The following is a 27,181-nucleotide window of genomic DNA, read 5'->3' on the forward strand; positions in this document are numbered from 1 at the left end:
TATTCATACCTTGAATTATTCCACATGTTGTTATAGCCTGAATAAAAATAAATAAAAATAATAATCTTACCTATCTACACACGAAAGGCTGAAACATGAAGACTTATTTTTAGAAATGTTAGCAAATTTATTGAAAATTAAATACAGAAATATCTAATTTTGTAAAGGTATAAAAAGGGTCATATAAAAATCATTGTCGACTGCATCTAAATAAATAGTTGGTTAATTCCTGTGCTCAATTATTGGTATTTCTGTCTATTTGAAGGGAATGCTTGCTCTGGTCCTACCCCGTAGATGTAGTGACTAGGTTTACATGACGGGGGGTCTTTAGTTTTCTTTGCAGGGATGCAGCACACCGCATCCACCTAGCTGGCCAAGGAGCCAACCTGGGCTTTGGGGATGTGGCCTGTCTCACTCAGGTCCTGAGCCAGGCGGACTTTAACGGGAAGGATCTGGGTTAGTGACTATACTAAATGGACACAAAACACAGCAGACATAGCCAGTGGTTTTCATAAGCTTTTTCCCATAATCCAGGCTAGGACGCTTGCTGCTCTTGATTATAAAAAGAACCGGCTTTCCTGAAGTTTATTCATTTTTTTCCCCTCCCATTCTGGCAAGGACTGTATGTACATCGCTTTCATAGAAATGGAAATCCTGTTATGTGAATCTTTTATTTGTTTTATTTTGAAGTCAGAATAGCTCCAATGTTTTGACTGAATGCAACAAAAATTGAAATAAAATGTTCACAGGTCCAGAATATGAAAGTCTTTGCTCCATGATATGTAACCCCTGTTGTTTTGCACAACTCTGTGTTGTGTTGTGCAGGGGCCATGCAGCATCTGTTGGAATATGAGGCGGAACGGCAGCGACCCAACTTGCCCATGATGGCCGCCATCGACCTGATGAAACAACTCTACTCAACTAACGCTGCCCATGTGGTTCTCTTATGCACCTTCGGTCTACAAGCCACCAACACACTACCAGCCATAAAAGTATGCCGTCTCTCTCTTTACTAAAGTGAACCCCCAACTCTTCGATCACACAACACTTGTTCAAGTAGAATTGATTTCTTCTTGAAAACCCAAGGTTGGGTCATCTCTCAGCAGTAATCCCCACCTTGGCTTTGCCCATGACCCCACCCCACCCTCTTCTGATTACATGGCTTTTTACTCCAGCACTGCCTATAATTTCCATGGTCGAGAACCTACTACTACGGCAGCTAAGTTTAGCCCCAAATTTAGCGTTACCCGAAAGTGTGTGGGTGGGGTGCAAGGCTGGCCCCGGGGCTGCGTTACGGCGGTATTGACTTGTGTTTTCACACCCCTTTTATTACAGACCGCTCATGTGAACTGGCTTTATTTCATACTAAGTGATTCAGACCAAAGCAACCGTAACTGGTTGTAAAGGCATTTCCCCCCTGGAGACCCAAAGTTATGCTTGACATTTTTCCATATTAAATGTTTAGTTTCCCAGTTTACAGATATCGCATACAGAGGTTTGTTGTGCCACTTTTTATGCAGACAGGAAAGATGCTAGTCATTGGATTTAGTAACACTTGCTAGTGCTATACGCAGATGGATAAGTATGGATGGATGGAAATGGATGTTTTAGATTTGATCTGTTGATCTCGTTCTTTTTCTCTCCAGGAGCAGAACATGGCGTTTGCAAGCGAGTGACACGTACACTGGTCCTGCAGTGGCAGTTTGACGGGACTCCAAAGATGATATGCCACTGTGACTTTGTGAATGGAATGTAAAAGTGTAAATTAATAAAGTTATATATTATGCTCTGTTATTACATGAACATCGCTATACCTGCATGTCTTTCTTTCTCTGTGTGTTGATGATTTTGGGAGCTTCCAAGCATCATTCTGTATCACAGTTTCACAATCTATTGGAATATTTATGATAGAAAATTTGTTTCATAAAACAAAGTATTCATATCCCTTGACTTATTCCACATTTTGTTACAGCCTGAATTCAAAATGGATTAAATTAATATTTTTTTCCATCACCCATCTACACACAATACCCCATAATGACAAAGCGAAAACATGTATTTACATTTTTTTGCAAATGTATTGAGAATGAAATGCATAAATATCTCATTTACTTAAGTATTCACACCCCTGAGTCAATACTTTGTAGAAGCACCTTTGGCGGTGATTACATCTTTGAGTCGTCTTGGGTATGTCTGTATCAACTTTGCAGTTCTGGATTTGGGGATTTTTCTCCCATTCTTTCTTGCTGATTTTCTCAAGTTCTGTTAAGTTAAATGGGGAGCGGCGGTGAACAGCAATCTTCAAGTCTTTCCACAGATTTTCAATGGGATTCAAGTCTGAGCTTTGGCTGGGCCACTCAAGGACTTTCACATTCTTGTTCAGAAGCCATTCCAGCGTTGCATTGGCTGTATGCTTGGGGTCATTGTCCTGTTGGAATGTAAGTCTTCACCCCCAGTCTGTTGTTTGCACTCTCATGCAGGTTCTCATCAAGGACTTGCTTGTATTTGGCTCCATTCATTGTTCCCTCTATCCTAACCAGTCTCCCAGTCCCTGCCACTGAAAAGCATCCCTATAGCATGATGCTGCCACCACCATGTTTCACGGTAGGAAAGGTGTTAGTTGGGGGATGAACTGCCTGGTTTTCTCCAGACAAATAGTACAAATTCTCATCAGACCAGAGAATCTTTTGCCTTGTGCTCTGTCTTTCATGTGCCTTTTTGCAAACTCCAGGCATGCTGTCATGTGCTCTTTTTTTCAAGAGTGGCTTCCGTCTGGCTCTCTCCCTTAAAGCCCAGATTGGTGAAGTGCTGTAGATATTGTCCTTCTGGCAGGCTCTCCCATCTCAGCTAAGGAACTCTGTAGTTTGGTCAGTGTTCATTGGGTTCTTGGTCACCTACCTGACCAAGGTCTTTCTTGTCTGGTTGATCAGTTTGGTCTGAAAACCAGCTCTAGGCAGAGTCTGGGTAGTTCCTTAGAAAGAAAATACACGGACAGGTGACCAAGAACCCAATCAAGTAGTAGCGACATCTCAATGATGATCAAAGGAAATCGAATGCACCTGACTCCAATTTGGAGCTCATAGCAAAGGGGTGTGAATACTTATGTAAATAAGGGCATATAAACCTTCTATTTACGAAATGCCAAGTGAAATACAAGTCACGGTTTTCCAAGGCAAACCGATGTGAAGTTCTATAACTCAGTGTCCCACCGGGATGAGTGTTGACTTACCCAATGAGGGCCACCCTGTGCCTGATGTACTCTGATGCGTGGCCCATGCCCAGGTGGAACATGACCCGGCTTTTTGGGCCGATCCGGGCCACGCCACTGGCAGACAGAGACGACACAGATAGAGGGAGACAGAGAGGAAGAGACAGAGAGAGACAGGAAGACACAAAGGGAGAGAGGAAGAGAGAGGGAGAGAGAGACGGAGGGAGAGATCAAGGCAGAAAGGAAGAGACAGAGAAAGACAGAAGCAGAAACAGAGGGTAGAGGAATAGACCGACAAAGAAGGGGGCGGCACAGAAAAGATAGAGAGGGGTGTGGTAGACAATTAGAGAGAAGAAGTTAACAAAGATGCAAACTAGTGCAGAAATGCAGAGTGGTGTACTTTTCCTTTCTAACAAAATGGTTTGGCGGCATTACAGGAGCCTTGCTAATTAAAAGAAGAAGCTGGTCAGGCCGTGCTGTTGAATTAGCTTAGTTTGAAAACCATTCCATGCAGCAATGACCAACACTGGCAGACCACAGGTTTAATTAGCGAACCAGGCCTGAAAGCAAGCATGACTGAACCGTGGTGACCCCAATGGCAGGACCAGTAAAAATAGCCGGCTTGGGAAAGCAACTTTAGGACGGCAACGTTGGCATTGTCTACATGTATGATGTAGTGTAGACAGAACAGTGACAAGTGCAACCATTGGTATTGGCTAACTGGTTCATTGGTGCACTTACAGTGTGCTTTTGTTGGTATTTTAACAAGAGCATGTCCATTCATAAATGTTATTTCATATCACATATGGATGTATCAGATATCCATTTCTTTCTCTGCTGTATTTTGGTACTTGTTCCTCATTGTCATTAGCTGATTTGGTAGGGTCAGGCCTGACTCACAAAAGGCAGAGTTGATGGTGTCCACAAAGCTCTCCTCATCTAGCTGCAGTAGCTCCTCAGCACGGCGGTGGCTGGTCGACTACACCAAAGAGCTCTCTGTGTCCCGACAACTACAGCCAAAGGAGAGAAGGGGGGATGTCAAATAAAACGTAGGAACAGCAAAAAGCTCATTTGCATTTTGAACATACACACTTACCGGTAACATTGCTATGGGTCCTGTTGGAAGGAACCTCTGCCACGCAACATTGTTCTCTGTTGGCTGTATAAGAAGGGTATATACTGTAAAACATGAAAATAATGAGTATCCCTTCTAGGTGTTATTATATGGTAATACAAGGTGTGTTGGTGAAATTGACAGGTTGTAAGATGTACATCTGACTTCGGACAGATGCAGGACAGCCACAACAGCTGATTGGTCGTAATTCCACTTGATCGTGGGTATCCCCGCCTCCTGCCTCACCATCGAATTTGGCCCATCTGCTCCAATCTGAAAAACAGCCAATCACAGTGGTTATAGCCTAGAGAATCATGGTCAAATGCTAAAAAACAATAACATTCACAACATCCATAAAACAAAAGAGTTACTACTCAGCTGTTGGACGGCCCAGTAGTTTGGTTTGAAACGTCTGTCCATTGGCCAGGGTGACCTGAACCCAGGGGATGGATTCAGCTACCTGGTGGGACTTGGGCCAAGTCTACATCACCACCTTGGTTTTGTACTGGATCTTCACCTGATCTGACAGACAAAACACTGAGAAAAAGCTGGTCAAAAGCAGAGCCTGGGTTCGCCACAGAGAATTGTTTTAGGTCAAATGGGTACCCCTATTTTCACTAAACAAGAAAGGGACCAGCATTGGTCACACTAATTAAGGCTTTGCTACTTGTTTCCTCCAAAAAGGAAAAAAAAGAGAGTAAGGTTTGGCTGTAAGTGACTAAAGCAGTGGAGGATCTACAAACCACCTCGTAAAACACCACTGGTTTCCCTCTCTGGCAGGGACCAGTTGCCGAAGCTCACATTGACAATCTTCTAAATGGTCTTGGCTTGCCGCATAGGATTGACTAATAGTGTTTATCTACAAGCAGACCATGCCACACTTTCCACTTGCTGCCAGCATGTTGGGGTTGCACTAAAAACTCCCACTTTCTTGGAATATCAGTAGCCAGTCATCCCGAACAAGAAAGGATCTGGAATTACGCTTGGCTTTGCCCACTTGAAGAGGTTCCCATCCGCAGATTGACTACTAGTCCTGAACACGAGTGACAAATATTGGCTTGCAGTGATTGGAGAGCAGAGTTACTACAAAACCAGCTGGCTCAGTGCATGCTTTTCATGTACTTCCTCAGAAGCAGAGAAACATCATGAACAAAGGAAGAAAAAAGAAAGTAGAGGACCAACATGATGCACGTAAGGAAAATCTGTTTAGTGCAAAATGTTAAAAAGGCTGTTTATAAATATGTAGTTTTACAGTCGATCACACGGCAGTGCTCAAGTTTCATTTGTGAACCTCAAAAAAGTCTGTCTAATTTCAGCAACAATACAACATCAGCACTCATGGTGTGGAAGCACATGTCAATATTAAATAGGTCACTGGACCACTGCACGTGTCTTCCCATGGCACTGGGTCTATGGAGTGCTTTAACTGGCACACAGGGAATATGGCACTTGATTGAAATAGCAGGAAAAACCTGGATGTGTCCAAGAGCTGCACTGGTCTTTAAAAACAGACACTGGGGAAAGTACAAATAAATAAAACACAGAGACAGGATGGAACAAATGTGGTGACATTACATGAGCTGCCAGACCCAGTGCTCATTAACAGGATGTCAATGGAATCAAGAGGTCCTCTAAGGAGAGAGTCACATCACTGCTGGTGCATAGAGAGGGATTCATGTGAAAATCATCAATGCAACTGGACTGTACATGAAGCTGCTTTTCTTACCAGAGAGATTATCCAGCTGTTTAGTTAGGACTGCCACAATGATGTCGTTCTCCACAATGTATGCCATCTCGTCCTGCAGGTTCTCCTTATCGAATGTAATCAGGGCATCTGAGCAGGCATCCCAAACCTAAATGAGAGACCAATTATCCCTGTGGTCTACAACTCTATCTTTAAATGCACCCCCTTTCCCTATATTTAGCCGGCCAAAGAAGCACAGCCTCATTGAACTGAACACATCAAAGTTGTTCATCTGCAGCCAGAACTTGGCAGCCACTACTTCAAGTACCAAACTAAGTTCTAGGAAGGTCACCAACACCCTTCTGGTTCTATGGTTGACTTGGTTCTATGGAAGTTTACTGAAGCACGATGAAAGGCCATTAGTGATGTCGATTTATGGCAATATTTTTGCCCCAACAAATAAGTAGGCTACAGTAACACATTAGTTAACATTACTGAGCAAGTAAATATTTGTTCATGTATCCCAAAACAGTTGAGAGTCAGAACAGAACACATAATTGTGGCTCATATCAAGTTTGAGACTGTCTGAGACGGTTTCTGAAACGGTTCATGCAACGCAGAAAAGTGATTATGCTTATGTAGGACCGATAGCTTGCTACCAAGGTGACAGACCTCATCTTTCAGAAGTAACACAGCTAAACTACTTTTTTCCAACATAAAGTAGTGGGTTTTACTCTACAGAAAACCACTAATGGTGGTGGGTTTGCAACTTGTGACAAGTGGTTGGCTGCTTGAAAGATTTAATGAAACCAAACCGCAAGTAGTTTTTAAGTTGGAGAAAAATAATACTTCTGTTGATAAGACATTTGTTGCCATGTACTTATTGTCCTCTTTGCTAGGAGAAATCCCCAAACGGGAGCTTTAAAACCTGTTTATCTTTCCATCCTAACACTCAGACAAGGGAGAGACCATTGGAAATGGCTTACTAATGACTCATAGGGAAACCTTTCCTTGCTCAAAACCTTATTTCAGGTTATATGTCCTTTTTAAGGCAGTAGTTAACTTTTTGGGATAGTGAGGATCTTTTTTTAGGTTGACCTCAACGCACTGCTCCTCTATCCTTGTAATATGCATCAGCAAACAAACAAGCAGAAAAAGGAGCAGAGCAGTTAAGGTATTATGGGAGAGGTATATCACCACAATCACCATATGGCATTTTATGATGACATCCTTGGCCATGAGTGAAACCCTGTGGTTTGGTCTTTGATACAAACTGACCACATCTTACAGAAGGGACTCAGCCTGCGCCCACAGCTGTAAAACAGGGTCACTTTGCTGCTGACATCCATACATCCCATCATCTTTCATCTCCTGCCTCCTGTTTGTCACATGAATCTTTATAATTAGTAGACACAGAGAATGAATGCCTAGTCAAAACTGCCAAATAGATTTATTCTTCCTATTAACTGTGTTCCTAATAAATAAACACTCTGCCACTGAGGCCAGAAGAAAAGCCAAACCTTTCACCAAGCCAGGGAGTTTTGGTCATCTTTTTAAAATGTACCTCCTCCTGTCTTTTGGGTTTGCGGGCACCCTTGCATTTGCATGGCCTATGAGGATGTATAAATTAGGCAGAGGAATGAAGGAAATGCGTGTTTTAAACCACTATTGCGTTTGCCTTTTTGTTGTGAACAACTACATTCCTGAGGAAAATGGCATTGTACAGCACGTTCAGCAAAGTATATGATTGAGTGGAGGTAAATGGCAGTGGAGATGACAGTTTCCTGAAACTCTATAGCCAAACAAGTTACTGATGCAAGGAGAAGGAAAGTAAGTATATAGTGGTGTAACTCTAACGATCTACATAAAAGGGTTTTTCAAAGACAAAAAATACCTTTAGAGCTTGTGGTAGAGTGGAGTTTCCAAAAACTGACCTGCATCTTCTGATAGCGCTTACATCTCATGTTCATAATGTGATCCCATGCTCCAACACCTGAAAGGCACACACACACTATTTTATATAATACAAGATGCTCATCTATAAAATGTAGGAATGTTATGTATGAGGCATACAAGCCCCATAATGACTTGTTAAAGGAATTTGATCAAATGAGATATGAAGTGGGCAAAGTCAATTTAACTGGGCATGACATAGCAATGGGTATCCGAATCACTACTTTCACTTCCTTATTGACATGCAGTTCATCATCAGTGTGTCAAGTAAAACCCAAGGAGACATGAATAATAGTTTAGAGGATCCCATCAATGACTGATGTAGACTAGAGGCCAGATATGATCCCTGCTAAGCATGTGCGACTAGACAGAATGGGTCTGATTCCTAACCGACCTCCTGACAACCTTTTCTACTGAGCCACACCACAAATAGGCTTAATCAGACAGCAGGCTGGCAACCTAAACAAGAGCTCTGTTGTCATTGGATAAGATATACTGTCCATATTAACTGGATAAACCAACCCTGACAATAATATTGACTACCAAACTGGATATAAACAACTATTCACTCCTACTGTTCTTTATGAACCTCATACTATTGTAGCCATGTGTATCTGCTGGCAGAGAGGTTTCCTCCATTTTTGTGATGCTATTAGCTGTCAATGGAAAACAGAGCTGCTAATGCCATTAGAGAGATGACTTTCTCAGGGAACATGATAATAGTGTTTGGTAATATGGTTGTGTACCACTGAGGAGGGTGGCAGAGCCAGGCTGATGGAGCTGACTCTGCTACTATAGGCATCTGGGACCTTGTCCATCACTTTTTTGTTGCCTGCCTCAAGCAGCAGAATCTTCTTCCCCTCCAAGTTTGGATCCGTGCCTGTCAAAAATAATGAGGATCTATGAAACTGATTGATGCTGCGTCCAAAATGATAAACAGACAGACTATCTAATGATATGATGTTCAGAGCAGTGAAGCATTGTTATAGCCTACATCTTGGTTTTAAAGAGAACAAGAAATAAAAAAGTTCCTCTATATGTTTGTTTTAATTATACCTTACTTAAGCAACATAGAACTAAGACAAATACGGTATGCTGTAAATCAGCAGCAAAATGATGGCTCCTCCTTTAGAGGGGTTTCCACTAAATTCTATAGCCACAAAATCAGATTACACAGCCACAAAATCAGATTACACAGCCACAAAATAAGATTACACAGCCACAAAATAAGATTTAGTTTAAAATGGTATTTTATGTAGATAAATTATAGACATGGGCGGGGTTTATGATGTTGTGGCTATAGAAAGAAGTTTAGACGGGGCAACTATAGGGGCAGATTGAGCTGTCTCTCTTGGCAGCTTCAGGAGATCACCTCGACTCACCTAAAGACCAAGCCATAGTGGTCCCAACCATTCCTCCTCCAGATATAATGACATCATAAAGCTAATTTTCATGTTCCCCATGTTCTGCTGCACACGCGAGTCCCCTGCAAATGATTCTTGCTCCTGAAAAACGATTCACAGCAACACACCGCTGCCCAATTCCATTTAAAACCAGCGTTGCTTTAGTGAGACTATGCATCTTTAAAACAACGTAACGTGGGACTCGTCGAACCCTAAAACACCTCCAACTGTATTGTTGGGATGTTTTTAATCAGGACTAAACTCGCCTTGCATATGTCCTAATCGCAGCGTTGGCCATTCTATAATCCAGCCATGTTGTATATTTATACATATGTAACAGAGGCAGGTACTCCCTGTACTGCTTAACCAATCACAACAAGGAACCGCACTAGTTTTATTCACAAGTTATTTTTGGTGCTATTTATATTAACAAATAATTCAAAACCAAATTCAGAAGGACAATGTACAAGAGATACAGTTAACACGCCGCTTGAATTAAAAATGTGTTCCTAAAATGTATGAACATGATACCTCGAGCTTTTACTTCAGCCAATCAAACGTTAGAGGGCTGCAGGGGGTGGAGTCAAATATTGGTTTTGCTGAACATTATCCAGTAATTCTAAATGTATAACATTGTAACAGTGTGTGTGGATGTATGACGTCGATATATGACTGTCTTTATTGTGAAGCAGGAAGAGGGGGATAAGAATGTTGCGCTGGAATAAGTCTGCGGTAGTTCTATCGTGCACGAGCATCAGGTTATTTTCTAATATCTATTTTTCAACATTCCACTATATTTTCATCTCATAATTGATTGTAGTTATGCATTGTGAAACAATACTATTTTTCTGCCCTAAAACAGCAATTTAGCATGTACTATGTTAACACCAAAGACATAAGAATACCTCTCTGCTAATGTTAGGAGAAGCAGTTTGGTTGCTAGGGCAACCCTTGCGCAAGCTCACATCGTGTGCTGCTGGAGTTTAGATAACTTTTCCTGATATTTGTCAGTTCTGTGGAAAATAAAAATAGCTGTGTTTTTCTCACTGTGAGAGGTGTTTCTTGAAGAGGTGTTTTTGGAATACAATCAAAATGTATTCCTTTTTCTTCTTTCTATAGCTGTCTGGTGAGTGTTGGGTTCAGGAGGACACACTGCTGCTAGGATGCAGGAGCAGAGGAACATGGTAGACCATCAGGCTTTCATGGAGGATGGCCTGAGATCAGAGGTGCTGCTCCAACACCAGCTGCAAGCAATGAAGGAGGCCCACAAGCAGCAGATGCAGGAGACAGAGAGGAGACAGAGAGGAGACAGAGAGGAGACAGAGACAGGGCCTGGAAAGAAGGGTCCAGCAGAACTCTATGCTGTCAGCAGGCGTCGACAGGTGGTCTAGTACTCCAGGACCTCCCAACAGGTCAGACAATCGGAGAGGTCTATCACATCCTCTGCAGCCTGGGCATCCGTCACAACTGTTACACAGAGAGGATCACAGCAACTTCAGCATCAAGATCAACAGAAACAGAGCAGCACCAACTAAATAAAGAGGAGAAAGAGGAGGCGGAGTGTCCGAGGAAGTTCCGTGCTGTTCCTGTGCTTGTCCATGTGTTTTTGCACCTCTATGATGAGATGATGCAGGTGCGACAGAGGGAGAGGAAGCACTAGCGGTTCTGGGGGGGGGGGCAACAATTTTGGACCCCCTTGTGGCCCCCCTAAATGTGGAGTATGAAATAATTTTTACATAACAAATGTTTGCTATCGTTCTTTTTTTACATCCGTTATTAGACAGTGGCAACGATGATGATCATGAACATGGTCTTTTGCCTGCTAATGCCTGCAATGCAGTGAAGAAAATGATATGACAACAATAACGTCTAATGTAACTTGCCCCTCTAACAGTACAACTGGCCCCAGCTTGGCCCCCCCAGTTGAAATGGTCTAGAACCGCCACTGAGAGGAAGGAAGGCCATGAACAGAGGAAGGACTTCCTGCTCTCCATGCAGAAGCCCTTCAGCTTCCTGGAGAGAGATGAGAAGAAGAGAGAGAAGCTGATGGAAATGATAAGCATGGTGGCACAGACTCAAAAACCCAAGGCCACCAATGTCAGGAAACCAATACCTAAAGCAATCAAAGACCCTGCAGTCTCTGAGCATTTGAAAGGTGCGTTGCCTAAAAAAATATCTCTTGAGATGTTGCTAAGGTACAGGAAATGGTGTTATAAATGTATTATTATCCTCTCTAAATCTATTTTTTTTCTCACTGAATTCTGCATGCTCTGTAGAGGAGGAGCTGCGCAGGACGATATGCATCCAGCCGAGGGCCCAGGAGAACTTGAGGAAGTCCACAGCACCTCACACCTCACACCTCATACACAGCTCCCAGCATACTAAGAAGGAGGTCCTGGCCTTCCTGGATCAGACCACCTCCCAGATCCCTGACTTTGATAGGCTGCACAAGGCTTTCCACAGGGAAGACTTGAGGAGGGCCCAGAGGAAAGATGTGACCAAGTGTCAGCCCTTCCACCTGCGGACGTCAACCCTGCCCTCAAGAACAAGCAGGAGCAGCTCTGAAAAAGAACAAGTGAGCTTACTGTAGCACTCTGCAAATATAACTTAGTTCAGTATAGAAATTATATCTTTGTTACTTTGGCTTTGGTCTGTTTCCTCGTGTTATTTTTGTTCTCAGGAATCCACAGTCAGTGCCTTTTTGAAGAGAAGCAATTCCTTTGGCGGTTTAACATCGCTGTCTACAGATATGCTTCCCACCTACATTACAGATGCAGCAAGGAAACGCTGTATGGCAATTAGGTAAGCGGGAACTGTGAACTTCACTATCAGATGTGTCTCTTTCATTCGCACAGATCACAGTAAAGATGAGGATTACTCTCTCTGTCCTATGGTCCATCAGAAGGTCTGTGGAGCAGAGGGAGAGCACGTAGCAGGAGAGTGCAGAGCTGATGAGGAAACACAGGATGAGGTCTCAGGCCATGAAGAAGACAGTGGCTCTCCGTGCCAAGGTCATGGACCCTCACAGCAGCCTGAAAGAGGTGTACCATGAGAAGCTGAAACAGCACCGGTGAGTAGATGAAAACTGAAAAGAACAGACTGATTAAAGAGTTGTACTGTATTTATTTACCTAATGTGTCTGTGGCTCTGTACTTGTAGGGAGTCTGAGCAACAAAGGATGAAAGAGTATAAGAAGGAGCTACAGGATATGAAGACCAGAGTCACTGACCATCCTTACCTGTTTGAACAGGTGTCACAGGTAAACTATGGGCTTGCAATGACCTGGAAACTACATTTATGGAATTGCAAACACTTGAGAAGAGCCTTTGAACTGTTAACTGCCCCTTTTCTATTCCATTGCTTTTGATGTAATTGCTCTAGAAAAACGCCAAGGCTGACGCAGAGCGACTATGCAGAGGGAAGCTGGTTTGAATGAGAGTTTGAAACGACACCGATCTTCAAATCTGATGACGATTGTGATGACCGAAGTATTGAGAGTAACATGGAGAAAAGGTACCTACAATGACAACAAGGGTGTGTAGTAGAGTGTCTACCCACTAACTGTTAGTTGTATTCATACAATATGTAATACCACTAGGAATACCACTGCAGCTGGAACTCCAAGGACGCCATGTGGTTTGGTCATTTATACAATGTTGCATTACATAATACAGGGAGACTGTCATAAAGTATTTAGTGAAGAGATGACAAATACTGCAGCCAAGCAAAACGTTGATGTAATTACAATATAGACCTTTTCTAACCCGACATGTCTGATTTAGGGATGGAAACATAGACGTCTGGGAGAAAATTGAAGAGGTAGAGGAAGAGAGCGTGAAAACCAGAGTGGAAATAAATGTATGATCAAAAAGGTCGACCCGGCATGGAACTCCATATAGCCATTTTGTTTCAAAGAGCACTATGTTCTAAAGTAATTCTAGTCTAATTTAACTATGTTGACCCAGTCTTTGACTGTCTGACATGTTTGTTATGGATTATGACCTTTCTAAACAGGGACATGTGGCCTCTGGAGCTTTCAAATTGATATTAACTGGAGCAAATGTGAGAAAATGAATAAAGGTTTATGTAACTATGTATTTATAAGTCATTTTGAATTTTACAATGGCAGGGTATTATGGAATATTAAATGTATGGCTGCATAATATTTCATCCTTATTAAAACTGACTATCAAAGGCTTATTTGGTTTTATACAATTTTGCCGGGATACGCGTGGCATTACAAAGGAGAACAGATACTTAGTAACCAGATGGAAAAAAGAGTTTAAAAACAAAACATAGGCCTACAGTATAATACAACAGATTCTGAATGGTCCTGGTGTAGTTAGTATGTCATCCCTCACTGGTAAATCAAAGTGCTGACAGTGATCTAAGGGATATTATAGTACGATATTAAATCTGTCATGCAAGGCCATAAATATTTTGCCAATGGACAGGTCCTATAAGGACAGGAAATGTCATAAATTGACATTTCTCTGATGCTTTGGTTAAGGTCTCTGGCTATTTCAACAGCCACAGTACCAGTTAAGTAAATAGGTCTAGCCATTCATCGGCCATCACAAAAGGCATGTCAGTGCACTGCTCTCTGCCCATTTCCACATCAAATGGGGTTTAATACTGGCCTCCACTGTGAGCTGAAGCAGGTTACAGCAAAGTATTTATGGGATTTTGCTAACCAGATGGAAACATCTGAATATGTGTGTACATTACTGGATATAATTTTTAAGTTGGCTGATGAAACACACTCAAAGAAGCTGACAGCAGACAGACACACTGTAGCTGGCAGTCGACCACCATTCCAAAGGCTAACAGCTATCCGGAATCCTAGGGACAACCCTACCCTAACCCTAACCAAAACCTTAACCCCTACCCTAACCTTAACCCTTACCATAACCATTTTACATTTCAACTTCAATGGGGTAGTGACGTCCCAAGGATCCCGGATAGCAAGGACCCATTCCAGAGCCATACCTTGTTGTCTCCATGGAGACCAGCTTATATGGTCATTTGGAGGGTACCATCACAGAACCGTGATGTGAAGTCCCACCTCAAATGTTTGGCTGTATTCGGATAAAGATGGCTATGGAAGTCATTGAGTGACCTTAAATGGTATTTTACACTGTACAGTAGGCCTGAAATCCCATCAATCAAACCAGCTGTAAGGTTCACATCGTTTGGAGATGCTTGAATGACAGATACAGTCACCTCCAAGAGAGCTCAAACATCACATGACAGAGGTTCAAGGGCTCCAGTGAGGTTGTCATGGAAACCATGTTTCCCCTCTTTACACCCCCCAGTGGTCCAGCAGGAGACTGCTTTGTACCATCTTGGGTATTCCATACAGAAGTTACTATAAACACAGAGAATGCCATGGCTAACAGCGTAAGATCATATGGAATACAACACTATCACCTCTCTGGCCCAGAGAATAGTAGGGCAAGGCTGTTTAATTACATCCCGACTTTAAAGGTGTGGGCAAAAACCTATGTAATGAAACGGTTGAGCAAGCATTCCAATAAAACAGGCAATAGCATGGCTGAGAAAAAACCCATCTCTTATGTGGAGTAATGACATGCTGTAAGTTTGGCCACCAGACTTGGTCATCTGAGTGTCTGAGAAGACGCCTCTCCAAGCAGTTAAACAATAACCATATACTTTTGCAAAGGTGGAGCCCTCAAGTCTGTTATTACTTCAGCTACAATATAAAAATTCCCACACATTTCATTATTCAAGTGCTCCAGATTAAGTGTCTGTGGTTGAAGCACTACAGAGTTTCATTCAGTGTAGTTTTTGGGCATAAAACTATCTGATGGTAGAAAGATTCATAGCAAGGTTAAAGAGCAACTCTAAAATGTTCATTTTGGCCCCCAATTGGGGTCTGACATTTCCCATTACGCAAAATCATGCTTATGATTAACTGTTTACTTATCCCGCATTAGTTCATTGCCCTCTAACCTTATATGAGATGACCAGTGGGAGGAGCTATAGGAGGATGTGCTCATTGTGATGGCTGGAATGGAATGAATGTAATGGTATCAATCACATCAAACATATGGAAACCACATGTTTAACTCCATTCCATCCCACTACAATGAGCCTGTTCTCCTATAGCTCCTCTCACCAGCCTCCTCTGGAGGTGACAGTTCAAGTCAAGGTGCGCCCTATATGTGTTTGTTTATTTGTGGGGAGGTTGATGTTATTGACAGCCCTTGGTTCACCTGCAGGAGGAGCTGTAGCTCATCACATACTCAACGGATAAAAAGAGAGAAATCTTTCCTTCTTTAGTGGGGTGAACAAATCCACATCGCTGGAGAGAGAGCATAGCGGGAGAGAGAAAGGGGGAGGGACAGAGACAGCAGTCAGTGTGACAGATAAGAGCGGCGGATGACTTGTCTCTCTCTGAATGCACCGTGAGCAAGAGAGCAAGTAAGTGCACAAGGGTGCCTGCCAAAGCAGCTCTGCACACACACACACAAATACACACACACACACACACACACACACACACACACAGACTCCACAGCCTGGCACAGACAGGTAGCGTGTGAGGAGAAAAGAGTCTCACAACCAAGGTATGCTGGGATTTGCACATACAACGATCATAAGTTCCTCTTTCTATTGTTTTGGTTTTCCTGTTATGTCTTCCCTCTTGTACTTACACTTAGTTTCCAGGTGGGTCGTCAGAGGTTTCCCAAGCCGAGTCTACAACAGTGTAATGGGTTGCCCAGACCAGAGGCTTTTCCTCTGATCCGGCAAAGAGGTTGGCGTATTCCTGCAACGAGAACTAGTCCTCACATTGAGCGACCCTGGGCATGGAGAAGCTGACAGAGAAAGAGAAGGAGCTGATCCGAGTCAGCTGGGAGAGTCTTGGCAAGAACAAAGTTCCACACGGAGTCATCATGTTCTCCAGGTATAGTTCTGAGCTAAAGCTTTTTATTTGAGCAGTTAGGAATGGAGGAGTTAGGAGAAGTTGCATGTGTTCCTCCATGAAGATTTCATGGTGATTCGTATATCAGTCTTTACTGTATGTGTACCAAAACAGAGTGTTTGTTAATATCTGCAGCATTTTGTTTTGTAAGAAAGTTTACTGAAACCTAACCATTCACTACAATTTGCAGTTGTATACACTGAAAATATGCCGGCATAGTGCAAATATAGTGTAAATAATGTAGTCGCCATAGTAAACAGTACTTGGAGAGAGAAATACACTTAACCAACACAGATACTGCATCGTACACTCCCTATACCGGGACTGGAGGCTTGACTTGTTGCTTGGCGACTGGCTGCAATAGTCTTTATTTTGGAACTGCTGCTACTAAAACAGACGCTAGAGAAGAACTGTCGCCGACAGTCCTATTTCCTTACACCAGACATTAAAATCATAACTATTGTGTGACTTACGACTACGTGTATCTACAGTATCTGCACCTACAGTACTGCATTGTGTTTTGTGTCTGTGCAGACTGTTTGAACTAGAGCCTGCACTCCTCAACCTCTTTCACTACAACACAAACTGTGGCACCACACAAGACTGCCTCTCCAGCCCTGAGTTCCTGGACCATGTCACAAAGGTAACTCTGCACTGACCATCACTGTTAAAACTGACAGTTAAATGGCTAATTCATGGAAACAAATCCACGGAAATGTCTAACTTCTTGCTGCATGTTGGTGTATGTTCACGTTTCTTTGTTTTGTGTGTGTGTGTGTATGTGCGTACATTCTTGTGCGTGTTTGTGTGTGTGTGCTTGTGTGTCCAGGTAATGTTGGTGATCGATGCAGCAGTCAGTCACCTGGACAACCTCCATACCTTGGAGGATTTTCTGCTCAACCTGGGCAAGAAGCACCAGGCAGTCGGGGTTAACACCCAGTCCTTCGCTGTAAGACTACTGTCACTCTGATCACTCACTGTAATACATTACTGTCATACTGTGTGTACTGTACACTATACAACTTTTAAGAAACAAAACTTGCAACAATTTATCAATCTATGCCAATATTGATAATATTTGCATGCATGTGTGTGTATGTTGCAGGTGGTGGGGGAGTCCCTTCTCTACATGTTGCAGTGCAGTCTGGGTCAGGGGTACACAGCCCCTCTGCGTCAGGCCTGGCTCAACATGTACACCATCGTAGTGGCGGCCATGAGCAGAGGATGGGCCAAGAACGGAGAACACAAGACTGACTGAAACATACACTTGGGGTCTGCTACCAGTTGCTGTCTAATCACCCTCATGGTTGCTATGGAGTAAGGTTGTATAACTCACAGCATAAAGGTTTGATTGCTGTATATGGTGAACGAATGGCGTTATCACACTTGACACAACAAATAATGGTCGGATCACCTGGTGTTCAGAGTTAACTGTTTTTGCTGTGGATGTTGTAGCTGCCAGAGAGTGCTGCTATAACGTTGTGGGGATGTTATGGGTCAACCATCTTTGGTCTGCAGTTTGAGTTCCTCAAATTAGAGGAAGCATAGGGTTAAATTAAGGTAATAACTGAAATTGCTTTGTAAATAATGCATTGATATATCTACTCAAATAATTACAATGATTGTGGTGGTTTTTGTGATGTATCTTAGAGTCACACAATTGTCAAACACTGGCTATATTGGCTGTATTACTTGGCTGGAATGGGCAGCTACGATATGGGCTCTCTCCCAAATCAAACCAGTGATATAGAAACATTGATCACAAAAGTACAGTACGTCCAAGATTATTGTTTAGAGTGATTGTCATGATTCTATCGTTATATCTTTGAGTTAGGCTAGGGACCTGATAATGGCACATACTAATGCTCTCCTTTCTTTGTGTGTGTCCATGACCTGGAGTGTAACAATCCTTAGAGGTGAACTTGATTCTTAAAGTCCTTGGTATTATTAACAAACACATTACTTTTGATGATGCTCAGTAGAAAATGACAAGAACTGTTCATGTATTCTAAAGCTTTTCTATGTGATCTCTATGACTGTTAGGGTGTCCATGTGCACCTTTGTCTGAAATGTGTATGTGGCACTCTCCTCTCCTCTGACAGTAGAGGTTGTACAGTTCACGTTGCCATATGTGTATTACCATAATATTTCAATAGGCTTCAACTGACTGTTACTTATTCTAAAATAAATGGTTATTCTCCTCTCTTGAGTTCTAGCTAATTGATGTAATGGAACTCAACAGTAGATTATCTGCTTGAGGGTCTTTGGGCTTGACTTAGTTTAAGCTCATTCAGTTTTCACTAATTGTAAATGTAAAGTGGTGTTGAACCACATACTGTATCTATATATTGTAAATACTGCTATCATAAGTTGTAAACAGGCCAGAAATATAGTAGTAGTCTATTTTGGCTTTTTGGACCCAGTAGGTAATTGACAAAGCCAGGATTTATTCATACATTTTTTTCTTCCCTATTAAGCTCATAGTACTGCAATGTTAAGTGCTTTTGGAGCTTGGAGTATCTTTCTGTGGACAACCTTAAAGCATTTATTGATAAACAAGTTTCACTACATCCTACCTGAAATAGTAAGCAATGATAGTTAGAGATGATAGTTAGAGATGTGTACGTCCTTTTTGCTGCTATGAACACATTTACCTATATGTTTCTATACAGTGTGTATCAGTCGTTATCTTCCTGTACATTGAAAGTCACAATGCCAAGTTAGCTATAATACACCAAGTATTTGATAATAACACTACACTACAGTATATCTAATCTGCTGATATGTGGTGAATATTGCTTCAGTCTGAGATTACTTTTATACAATGTATTTTTGTATTTACGTGTTTTACGTATGTGAATGACTATATGCCATTGCGAACACAGTTTTTTCAAACTGTTACGTTAACCACAACATTTATGTAAAATCCATGTATTTTCCTTTTAATTTGCAGGACAAGGCTCTTAAGCATTTTAAGTCTTGATGAGTGAGCTTTTATCCTTAAGTCATGATAAATGTAAGAGAGACATTTCTCCTCAATCGGTATAATTGCCATATTATCAATGTGTGATCCGATCCCTAAAAGGATGTCTGTTGGCATTAAATACACAACCATTTCTAAAGGAGATCTCACTTTATCTTTCCGTTCAATCACCTGTGAGGTTTATTTTCAGGCCATGGCAGCACTACTAATTCAGATTTGTTTCTCTCTCCCACTTTCCAACTAGCATTATGAGTTTCCCTTACCAGATTAACCCTTCCCCTGAATCAAAAAGCATTATCAATAGAGAATCTACATTGAACGTGCTTTTTAGTTCAAGAAAAAGCTTAATCTGAATCTAGGAAACTAGACCTATGAGTTTAACACATTTTCTAATATGTCTATACATGGCACTAGGCAGATTGCTATGTGTATTGTCTCTATTTCAACAATTTGAGAGTAGGCCTGTTTTGTGTGTATGTGTGAATTGCATTGGTACATTTAAATAACATGATATTCTGTTTATGAGTGTCTCAATGTCTACCTCATCAACTCAGCTGTGAACAGCAATGATTTCAACTATCCTTTAACCAAAAACACGTGACACTTAATGCAAATACATACTCCCTCAACCAAACAGCTCGTAAAATGGACCCCATCCTATACTTATGTAATGTGTTGTGTGCTTACTCAATTAATAGTAAATAAAGGTGATCTTTTGTGGACATGCTACTGAAAAAAGACGACAATGTTTATTGTTTTTCTTCCACTATGTTGGTTTGTTTGTCAGTGCGATGGTAGTAATGCTGAGTTCAGGGTCTGTAATCAATCACACTATGCACAATTTCTCTCGCTCTGGTTGGCTATTCCTTGGGATTATGTAACATCAGTGTTCTGGCTGGCCCCTTCCCTGTGGCTATAGAGATGAGAGGGACTTCATCTGAAAACCAGAGAGCAGAGTGAATATCATCCCACTTAATCATGCAAATGTCACATACATCACATCTCCAGGGTTCCAAGAACTCTTAGCCGCTACATGGCTAATGTGCTTTCTTGCCCTTAAAATGCAGACGTATACATTTTTTTAAGTATTAAGAGAAGCTTTGTGTGTGTGTGTGTGTGTGCGCGCGTGCGGCAACGGGAGAGAGATGAGAGACAGTGAGATGGGGACTAAGTTGTTATGTACTGTATCAGATTGCCCGAACTCCATTTTAATTTATCCCACAAAGCATTCGCATATTCAATTTGCTTGCATTATTGTAAAAGTCACATCAATGAGCTGGCTGTCTGCTCTGGTGATAAAGCAGTAACTGACATGTCCCAAATCTGTCTCTCTGCAGCGCTCTCCATCTTCTCTGTCTGAGGTTTTGGTTGATTGATGCTAGTCACTGCCTGTCCTACTGTGACTCAAAGGGAGTAACACTTAGGCTGGGGTGTAAATTCAGGGGATTGAGCTGAGAAAAACATTTAGTTTAACACATGATTCATCACATAACATGGAGCTGATCTGCTGTGCTGAGGATTGCTATGGCGCATTCACCTCCACTATAGGTATAAAGGTCTTGTGAGGCAGCATCTGTACAACCCAGTGGCATATGTAGGGGTATAGAGACGGTTTGGCCACTTGCCATAGTAAAGTATACACAAGAGATGGGTGGATACAGAATAATTGAGGTAAGTATCTGTACACCAGAGTGATCAACAGTTGTCCCATGAGGCCACTTGAGGACATTGTACAGTACCATACCTGACAGCTGCTGGAGGATCAGTCCTGAGACTTTGAGGGAGAAAAGCAGACAGAAAAGACAACAGCCACGCAATGTGTTTTGGAATGAAGGGGGATTGGATGTTGTCATGGAAACTGTTGGTCCAAAGTGGAAGGAAGACAGACACTCTCCTCAAGTGGTGCTGGCTGGCGGGCGGCTGATATATGATACAGAGGAGAAGGGGGCTGTAGAGAGATGGAGGGGGCTAGTAGACTGGGGCTAATCAGGTTAGCACTCTAAGATCATCCAGCCTGGAGGCAGCTGAGCACTGATGGCTCCACCACTGCTGCACGGCAACACTTACCTTAGCAACCAGAGGAAAAGCACTTCTGTCTGCTGTTTCATGACAGTTGTATTACAGTGTTGTTAACATGTCATAAACAGGTGAATATTTTCAGTTGAAAGCTTAGAGTTTACAACCAACTTCCCAGTTAACTTGAGGTGTCTCAAATGGCTAGAGCGCTTATGTTTCTCTCTGTTGGTACAGATTGCTCCACTAAAAAGTACAGGCAGGGATACAGAACATTGTTCCAGTAAGGTAGGATCTCTCTTGACTGACTTGCAGTCTAAACATTAGAAAGGTTATATTCTAACTGAAGTATGAAGCCATGGTAACACTCAGATGAAGCCACCCTCTAATGGCACTGTTCTCCTGCATTAGATAACAGGTCTTGACACCTCTTCTGGGAGATGGAGACAGTGGCATTTCATCAGGACAACGTTCCTCTAATGAGCTCCACCTTCTGTGACACGCTGCCTGCCAAGACCTTCACAGCTCCACACTGGATCTCACATCGATCTCCTCCAAGATCTGAGAGCAAGCACTGTCCCCCCTCTCTGGCCTTCAAAGCCCTGCCTGGCCTGGAACACACTGATCATCTGTCTGAGTACACTCACAACTATAGCCTGCATCTACAAGTCTACTGTAAACTTATGCAATCTGGGGGTGAAAAACAAAGCACAGCTTATATTTTCTTTACATAATTTTTAACTAAAGATATGTAAATAGAAAACAGCAGCAACTGATTAAGCGGAATTTGCATGTGGAAATAAGGAGGCAGCATAAGCCGTGGGGGAAATGACAATATGGTGGGCTGCAGGAGGTAGAGACATTCTATTCTGAGCATCTGAGATGAGGGGAAAAGCTCTGTGCCACACACCCAAAGGAATTCACCTTTCACTAAGAAGCGTGCTCCAAGCAGTTGCCTGTGGTGACAGGGGAAAATGTCAGGCGTTTTATACATCTCTCCCTCTCTCGATGAGGGTCATAATGGCAGTGATTTATCCCACACAGAAACTTATCAGAATAATAGGTTTATCTTCCCCCTATTAAAGTCTCTGTAAATGAATTATCATTGATAAACGCACCAAGCGTAGATTTTAGGGATGCTGATGCACATTTGTCCTAAACAGCACTAAGGGCAATGTTATTCAGTGGTATTGGAGACTCAGCTTTCTCCTCTACCCTGCTCTGGCGACAGGCAGCCTCATTCAATGAGTTGCCCCTATTCGACCTACAATCCCCACATGAAGCTTACAGGACCAATGAGGTCTCCAGTATGCACACAGGCTTGTCCCAGGGCTAGTTTGTATGCAGAAGCACTTCTCCAAACAGTGGGTCATCAGGGAGGTGAGCACCTGCATGCATTAACCCTGTCTCTGCAGCTCTGACCGGGGCGCAGTCTTTCCTATTAACAATGGAACATAGTGCTGCCAGGCAAATTCATGGTCATTGTGAACAAACCTGATCAGCACAGAAACTAATTCCCCACACAACCTTGATTCAGCACCAACAGGCTGACCATTAAAATGCCTTTTGACAAAACTGGGGATTTTGAAAAGGAAGTGTAAAATATAATTTTTGATGCAAAAATGTTTAGTATGGCACATAAATTATTACAAATCAGAACATTTGAGGACAATAGTTTGAGAACAATACCCATTTATGAAAATGTTTCTAAATGATGGCAAATTAACCAATGTACTATAGATTAACCTTCTCTCTTGGACCCTGTGTGAGAAACTTGCACTCATTGCTGAATATCCAAACATGTTTGGACAACGAGCCTCTGTCAATTGTAGGCTACATTTTCTCATGGCCAGCATGAGAAACCACACCATATATAAAAAAAAAACACTATAAAAGCCTGGTCAACTCTCAGCAGGACCGCCTTGGCTTTTTCCTTGACCGGAAGCGCCGCGCCTTCTGCTGAACTTGTGACTCTATCCCCTTCCCTACAGACCACAGGAGACAGAGGAGAAAAGGGAGCCTGTTCCCTGTAACACAAGATGTGAGGCACTAGCGGCCATGGATTCAACTTGAATTGCACTCACAGCACTTCAAAGACATTTGACACAGAACAGCTCAGGCCTGTCCGGTCAGAGGACAGCGCTACACACTCTCCCACTGTTCCTCAACCTCAGGTCAAAAAGAAAAACAAGCCACACATTTACATCAAGATGACAGAATGTTTGTTTTACTTTATTTCCCTGCAAAAGTAAATGATTCAAAGAAATCTATAAGTAGTACTTCAGTAAGGACACGCCAGTTTCCTCTAAAGGATGAAAATAAGAGCTTGGCCTAAGTGGAAAACCACTGTATGCCCAAAATAGAGCCAGGGCACCCATGTGAAGAGCATTTGATGTATGAGCACAAATGACAAAAAGAGGTACAACACAGCTAATTTGGAATCAAATCTCAGTGAGTTTTACAAGTACATTCCCCCCACTCATTGTTATCGGAACATAAAGAACCAAGCTTTCTTTTTGATGTTTACTCAACCGTTGTGACCACCATTAAAAAAATGATTGATTAACATGTTTTAATAGGAAGAGACAATTTATGCTTGATCTGAAAATGTGGTAGCAGACACCGTATGGATGATGTGACGCAATTGCAGAGCCTACGGAGGAATGAAGAGGCCAAATTGAGCTCTGTACTGCATCGCTGTAGCCTCTCAAATTTTGTAGCAATGGAGAGCTCCATATAGCTCCGCATTTACATGATTGTTTGACGGTAGGTGGGGGCGGGAGGTCCTGTATAAACACAAACTCACTTCCTTGACAACAGCTCTGCGCTGCTCCACGAAGCGCAAGAAGTATGAATGCCCTGACTTCTGAAGAGGCCGTACTGCTGTAAATGCTGCACGGCCAATGCAGACGTCGGATTGACCAAGTAGCGCCTATATATGAACTTCATGGCCGGTGAAACGACACGGTAAAGCTGAAATCCAGAGTACACATTTGGTGAGCTGAAGCACTTTTTTTTGTTTAGGGTTTCTCTGATGTGCTGTTCAAACTGATTTTACTGTGTTGCTCTCCACAGTTAACATCTCAGATGGTAGCGTAGGCCTACACTGTGAACATAACATAGTGACTCGTTTTGGGATGATCCGTTTCTGTTTTTATGCTGGACATTTGTTCATAAAACAATTCTATTTCCCCCTGAAATTAAACAAATAACTTATATTTTTATAAGACACACTAGATGTATCCTATAATATTCTGTCCGTTTCACAAAACCACTTCTAACAAACACTATTTATAATAACAACAAAAATTATACAAAATAAAGACATCAGGGTATATCAAGAATATACTTCACTGACTATAAAATGACAACCTTCCCAGGGATGCAGTAAAAAGTACACTGGACCTGAATCTTTGGGTGACATTTCTTAAGCGAACAATTTTACAGTTCTAATTTTGGAGTACTATTCTATATATTCTGTAGCTTTCTTTGGGTTCAGGAAAAACCAGGAACCACAATATCTGCATGATGACAAACATAACTAACATAATAACATTGTAGGAAGGGCCAAGACACCAGAGAAACACGTTTCAAATTCATCTACAAAGAGCTTGGCTATATGATCACAGAATACAGCAGTTAGAAACTGCAGACAGAGAGAGTGACACCCACAACAAGACACCTTAAGCCACAATCCAAATGATTCCATTGGGGGGGAAAACAATATTCTAAAGACATCTGAGACTAGCAAATCCAGTCAGCACATAACGAGTCAACATCATTAGCTCAGTGGACTGTTAGAGCACACTGCTTGTCAGATCTGGGTATTTAAATTACTTTCAAATGCACTTTGAAGTAGGTATTTAGATGTTAGCAGTTGAATATTAGAATGTATTTTGGAAAGACATTTGTAAAGTATTTGAAAATACTCAAATACAGACAATTGTATTTTCAAATACAAATATTTTACCAGAACCTGGTCCTAGGGGTATTATTTTAATTTTAAATGTTTAATAGTTTCAAATAAAAAGCAATTCATAGGAAATTATTTGAAAATACTTTAAATAGAAGCTGACTTTGGCCACATTATTTGAAAATACTCAAATTACACAGAAAAGAAGTATTTTGCATAATACTTATTTAAACCCTGCTTATTTATTGGTTGAGGGAACTATTCATAGGAAGATGGCTGCTCACACAAATGATGGGAGTAAGATAATAGCTGGTTATGGGTGGCGTTTGATAGAACTATGGTCATACACTACTCTGTGTGTGTTTGTTCATTTAAGTCTGTCTTCATCTTTTCCCTGGTCTTTAGTTCAGTCCATGCAGCATATTTCAGGCCATGCTGGATTGCTAGACGAAAGGGTGATTTTCTTCAAGGCACAGCAAGAGAGCACGATTACTAACCACAATCAGTTTACATTCAGTTTGGCAAGGAAACCTCTCCTTTGAGCAGCAAAACACGCGCAATACAACACTAGCAAAGGTTACTGTAAGACTGTGTCAGCTGAGTCTTATGCAGCATTAGAGAAAGCTGTTGAGTTTGTTATACTCAGTAAACAGACACATCCTTTCTCTTCTAAAGCATTGTCAACAGGCAGTGGAGAGGACTGCTTTGGACTACTGAAACCATGATGCAATAGACTACGATTAGTATTTTTTCTTGACAATTTTTTTGCTGCCGGACATTTATGCAAATCATAAAACCAAAGTAAATTGGAGATCATGTTTTGAAATGGTTGACTACCTGGACTTGTCCAACAAGAAGACACCTTTTTCACAGTAATATTTATAAACAATAAAGGGATGGCACCATAAATACATTGTTATTAAACAAACAGCCTGCCCCTCGCCCTTCAGCACAATAATATCACATACAAACGGGCAACTACAGAATAGCAAAAATAACAACCTTGACAAAAAAATACAATAGTGTCAGGTCCCATTGGGTTCCTTGTGCCGTCTCCTCCATAGGGAGTGTTAGAGCTCTGAGATCCACTCTGCCCTCCATCCGTCTGTCCTGTTCTCTCACTGCAGATGGCTTGATTACAACCCGCAACCCTAACCCTCTGCCTCACGGAGCTCTACCACACCAGAGCCAAAACCACTCTGTCTAGTAGGGTCAGTCGGTTAAAACCCACTGAGTTGATGAAATTCATCCCTACTCCTGTCCCAGTGTTCTTCCTCGCTAGTTATTCATTCCACGCAAATTATAGAGGGGAGAAAGGGAGAAAACTATGAAGCAGTAAGTCAGAAAACGACAGCACTTTTGTTTGAAGTATCCTCCGTATGGTTCATTTATGATGACAGCTTTGAGAGATGTTGTGGTGTGGTCACTTTGACTTCTGTACACCAAGGGAGAGAAGGCCACTTGCATCCTTTCTCCACATCCCCGCCACAGGGCTGAGGAAGAAATTATTTCAGCCTTGGGTTCCAAAGAACCTCCAAAGACACAATCCAAATGGTCTCACAAACATGGTCCAGTCAGAGGGGCTGAGGCAGTTGGATGTGATTCTGAGGTTAAAAGGTAAATATGCAGCATTGTGGCATCTTTCGCTCCCTTATATCACAGGCGTAGGCATGGAGGTGGGGGGGGGGGGGTCACTGGTTACACACTGGGCTGTCCATGGCGTAGTAGGGGTCTGGGGGCTCTGTCTCAACGGTTTCAACCTGGTCCTCCTCCTCCTCCTCCCGGTCCTGGGAGCTGGCCATGGTCCCGTAGCCCTGGTGGGCTGGGGAGGGCATTGGGGTCAGGCCTAGCTCCAGCTCCAGCAACACAGATGCCACAAACAGCTGAGGGACACAGAGACAAGTTACTAATGACTACAACTGAGATTTTACCCATACAGATGTTATGAGAATATTGTACAACTC

General features: G+C 42.2%; 4 protein-coding genes and 1 pseudogene across 7 annotated transcripts in view; 2 read left to right on the forward strand and 3 right to left on the reverse strand.

Annotated features, from left to right (window-relative positions):
• LOC145858603 (ubiquinone biosynthesis monooxygenase COQ6, mitochondrial-like) lies at positions 1 to 4,601 on the reverse strand (annotated as a pseudogene).
• On the reverse strand, positions 4,600 to 10,545 carry LOC106593202 (ubiquinone biosynthesis monooxygenase COQ6, mitochondrial). The gene is given in 6 exon segments (XM_045716193.2): positions 4,600 to 6,175; positions 7,941 to 7,999; positions 8,706 to 8,729; positions 8,732 to 8,839; positions 9,342 to 9,402; positions 10,516 to 10,545. Coding segments are annotated over 6 exon segments (462 nt in total). The 3' UTR covers positions 4,600 to 5,995.
• LOC123723797 (protein FAM161B) lies at positions 9,971 to 13,560 on the forward strand. 2 transcript variants are annotated; one of them, XM_082973285.1, is made up of 7 exons: positions 9,971 to 10,120; positions 10,482 to 11,517; positions 11,639 to 12,164; positions 12,265 to 12,432; positions 12,522 to 12,621; positions 12,744 to 12,875; positions 13,145 to 13,560. In XM_082973285.1, exons 2-3 carry the CDS (start codon positions 11,355 to 11,357, stop codon positions 11,950 to 11,952), a joined length of 477 nt encoding a protein of 158 aa, XP_082829411.1. In that variant the 5' UTR covers positions 9,971 to 10,120; positions 10,482 to 11,354; the 3' UTR covers positions 11,953 to 12,164; positions 12,265 to 12,432; positions 12,522 to 12,621; positions 12,744 to 12,875; positions 13,145 to 13,560. Both variants share the same exon structure in this region, with proteins under 2 accessions (XP_082829411.1, XP_082829413.1).
• Positions 13,561 to 15,660: 2,100 nt separating this feature from the next.
• On the forward strand, positions 15,661 to 20,031 carry LOC100380379 (neuroglobin). Of its 3 annotated transcripts, none has more exons than XM_014170612.3 (5): positions 15,661 to 15,952; positions 16,046 to 16,290; positions 16,843 to 16,951; positions 17,138 to 17,257; positions 17,414 to 20,031. In XM_014170612.3, exons 2-5 carry the CDS (start codon positions 16,193 to 16,195, stop codon positions 17,564 to 17,566), a joined length of 480 nt encoding a protein of 159 aa, XP_014026087.1. In that variant the 5' UTR covers positions 15,661 to 15,952; positions 16,046 to 16,192; the 3' UTR covers positions 17,567 to 20,031.
• A 3,478-nt stretch (positions 20,032 to 23,509) lies between these two features.
• Positions 23,510 to 27,181, reverse strand: part of LOC106593351 (osmosensitive cation channel TMEM63C) — a 35,933-nt gene continuing 32,261 nt past the window's right edge. Inside the window, exon 23 of the mRNA XM_014184710.3 lies at positions 23,510 to 27,100. Coding sequence (XP_014040185.2) covers positions 26,909 to 27,100 — 192 coding nt within the window. The 3' untranslated portion in view covers positions 23,510 to 26,908. The remainder of the gene's footprint in view (positions 27,101 to 27,181) is intronic.

This window comes from Salmo salar, chromosome 01 (assembly GCF_965601325.2).
Source record: "Salmo salar chromosome 01, fSalSal1, whole genome shotgun sequence".
Lineage (NCBI taxonomy): Eukaryota > Metazoa > Chordata > Actinopteri > Salmoniformes > Salmonidae > Salmo > Salmo salar.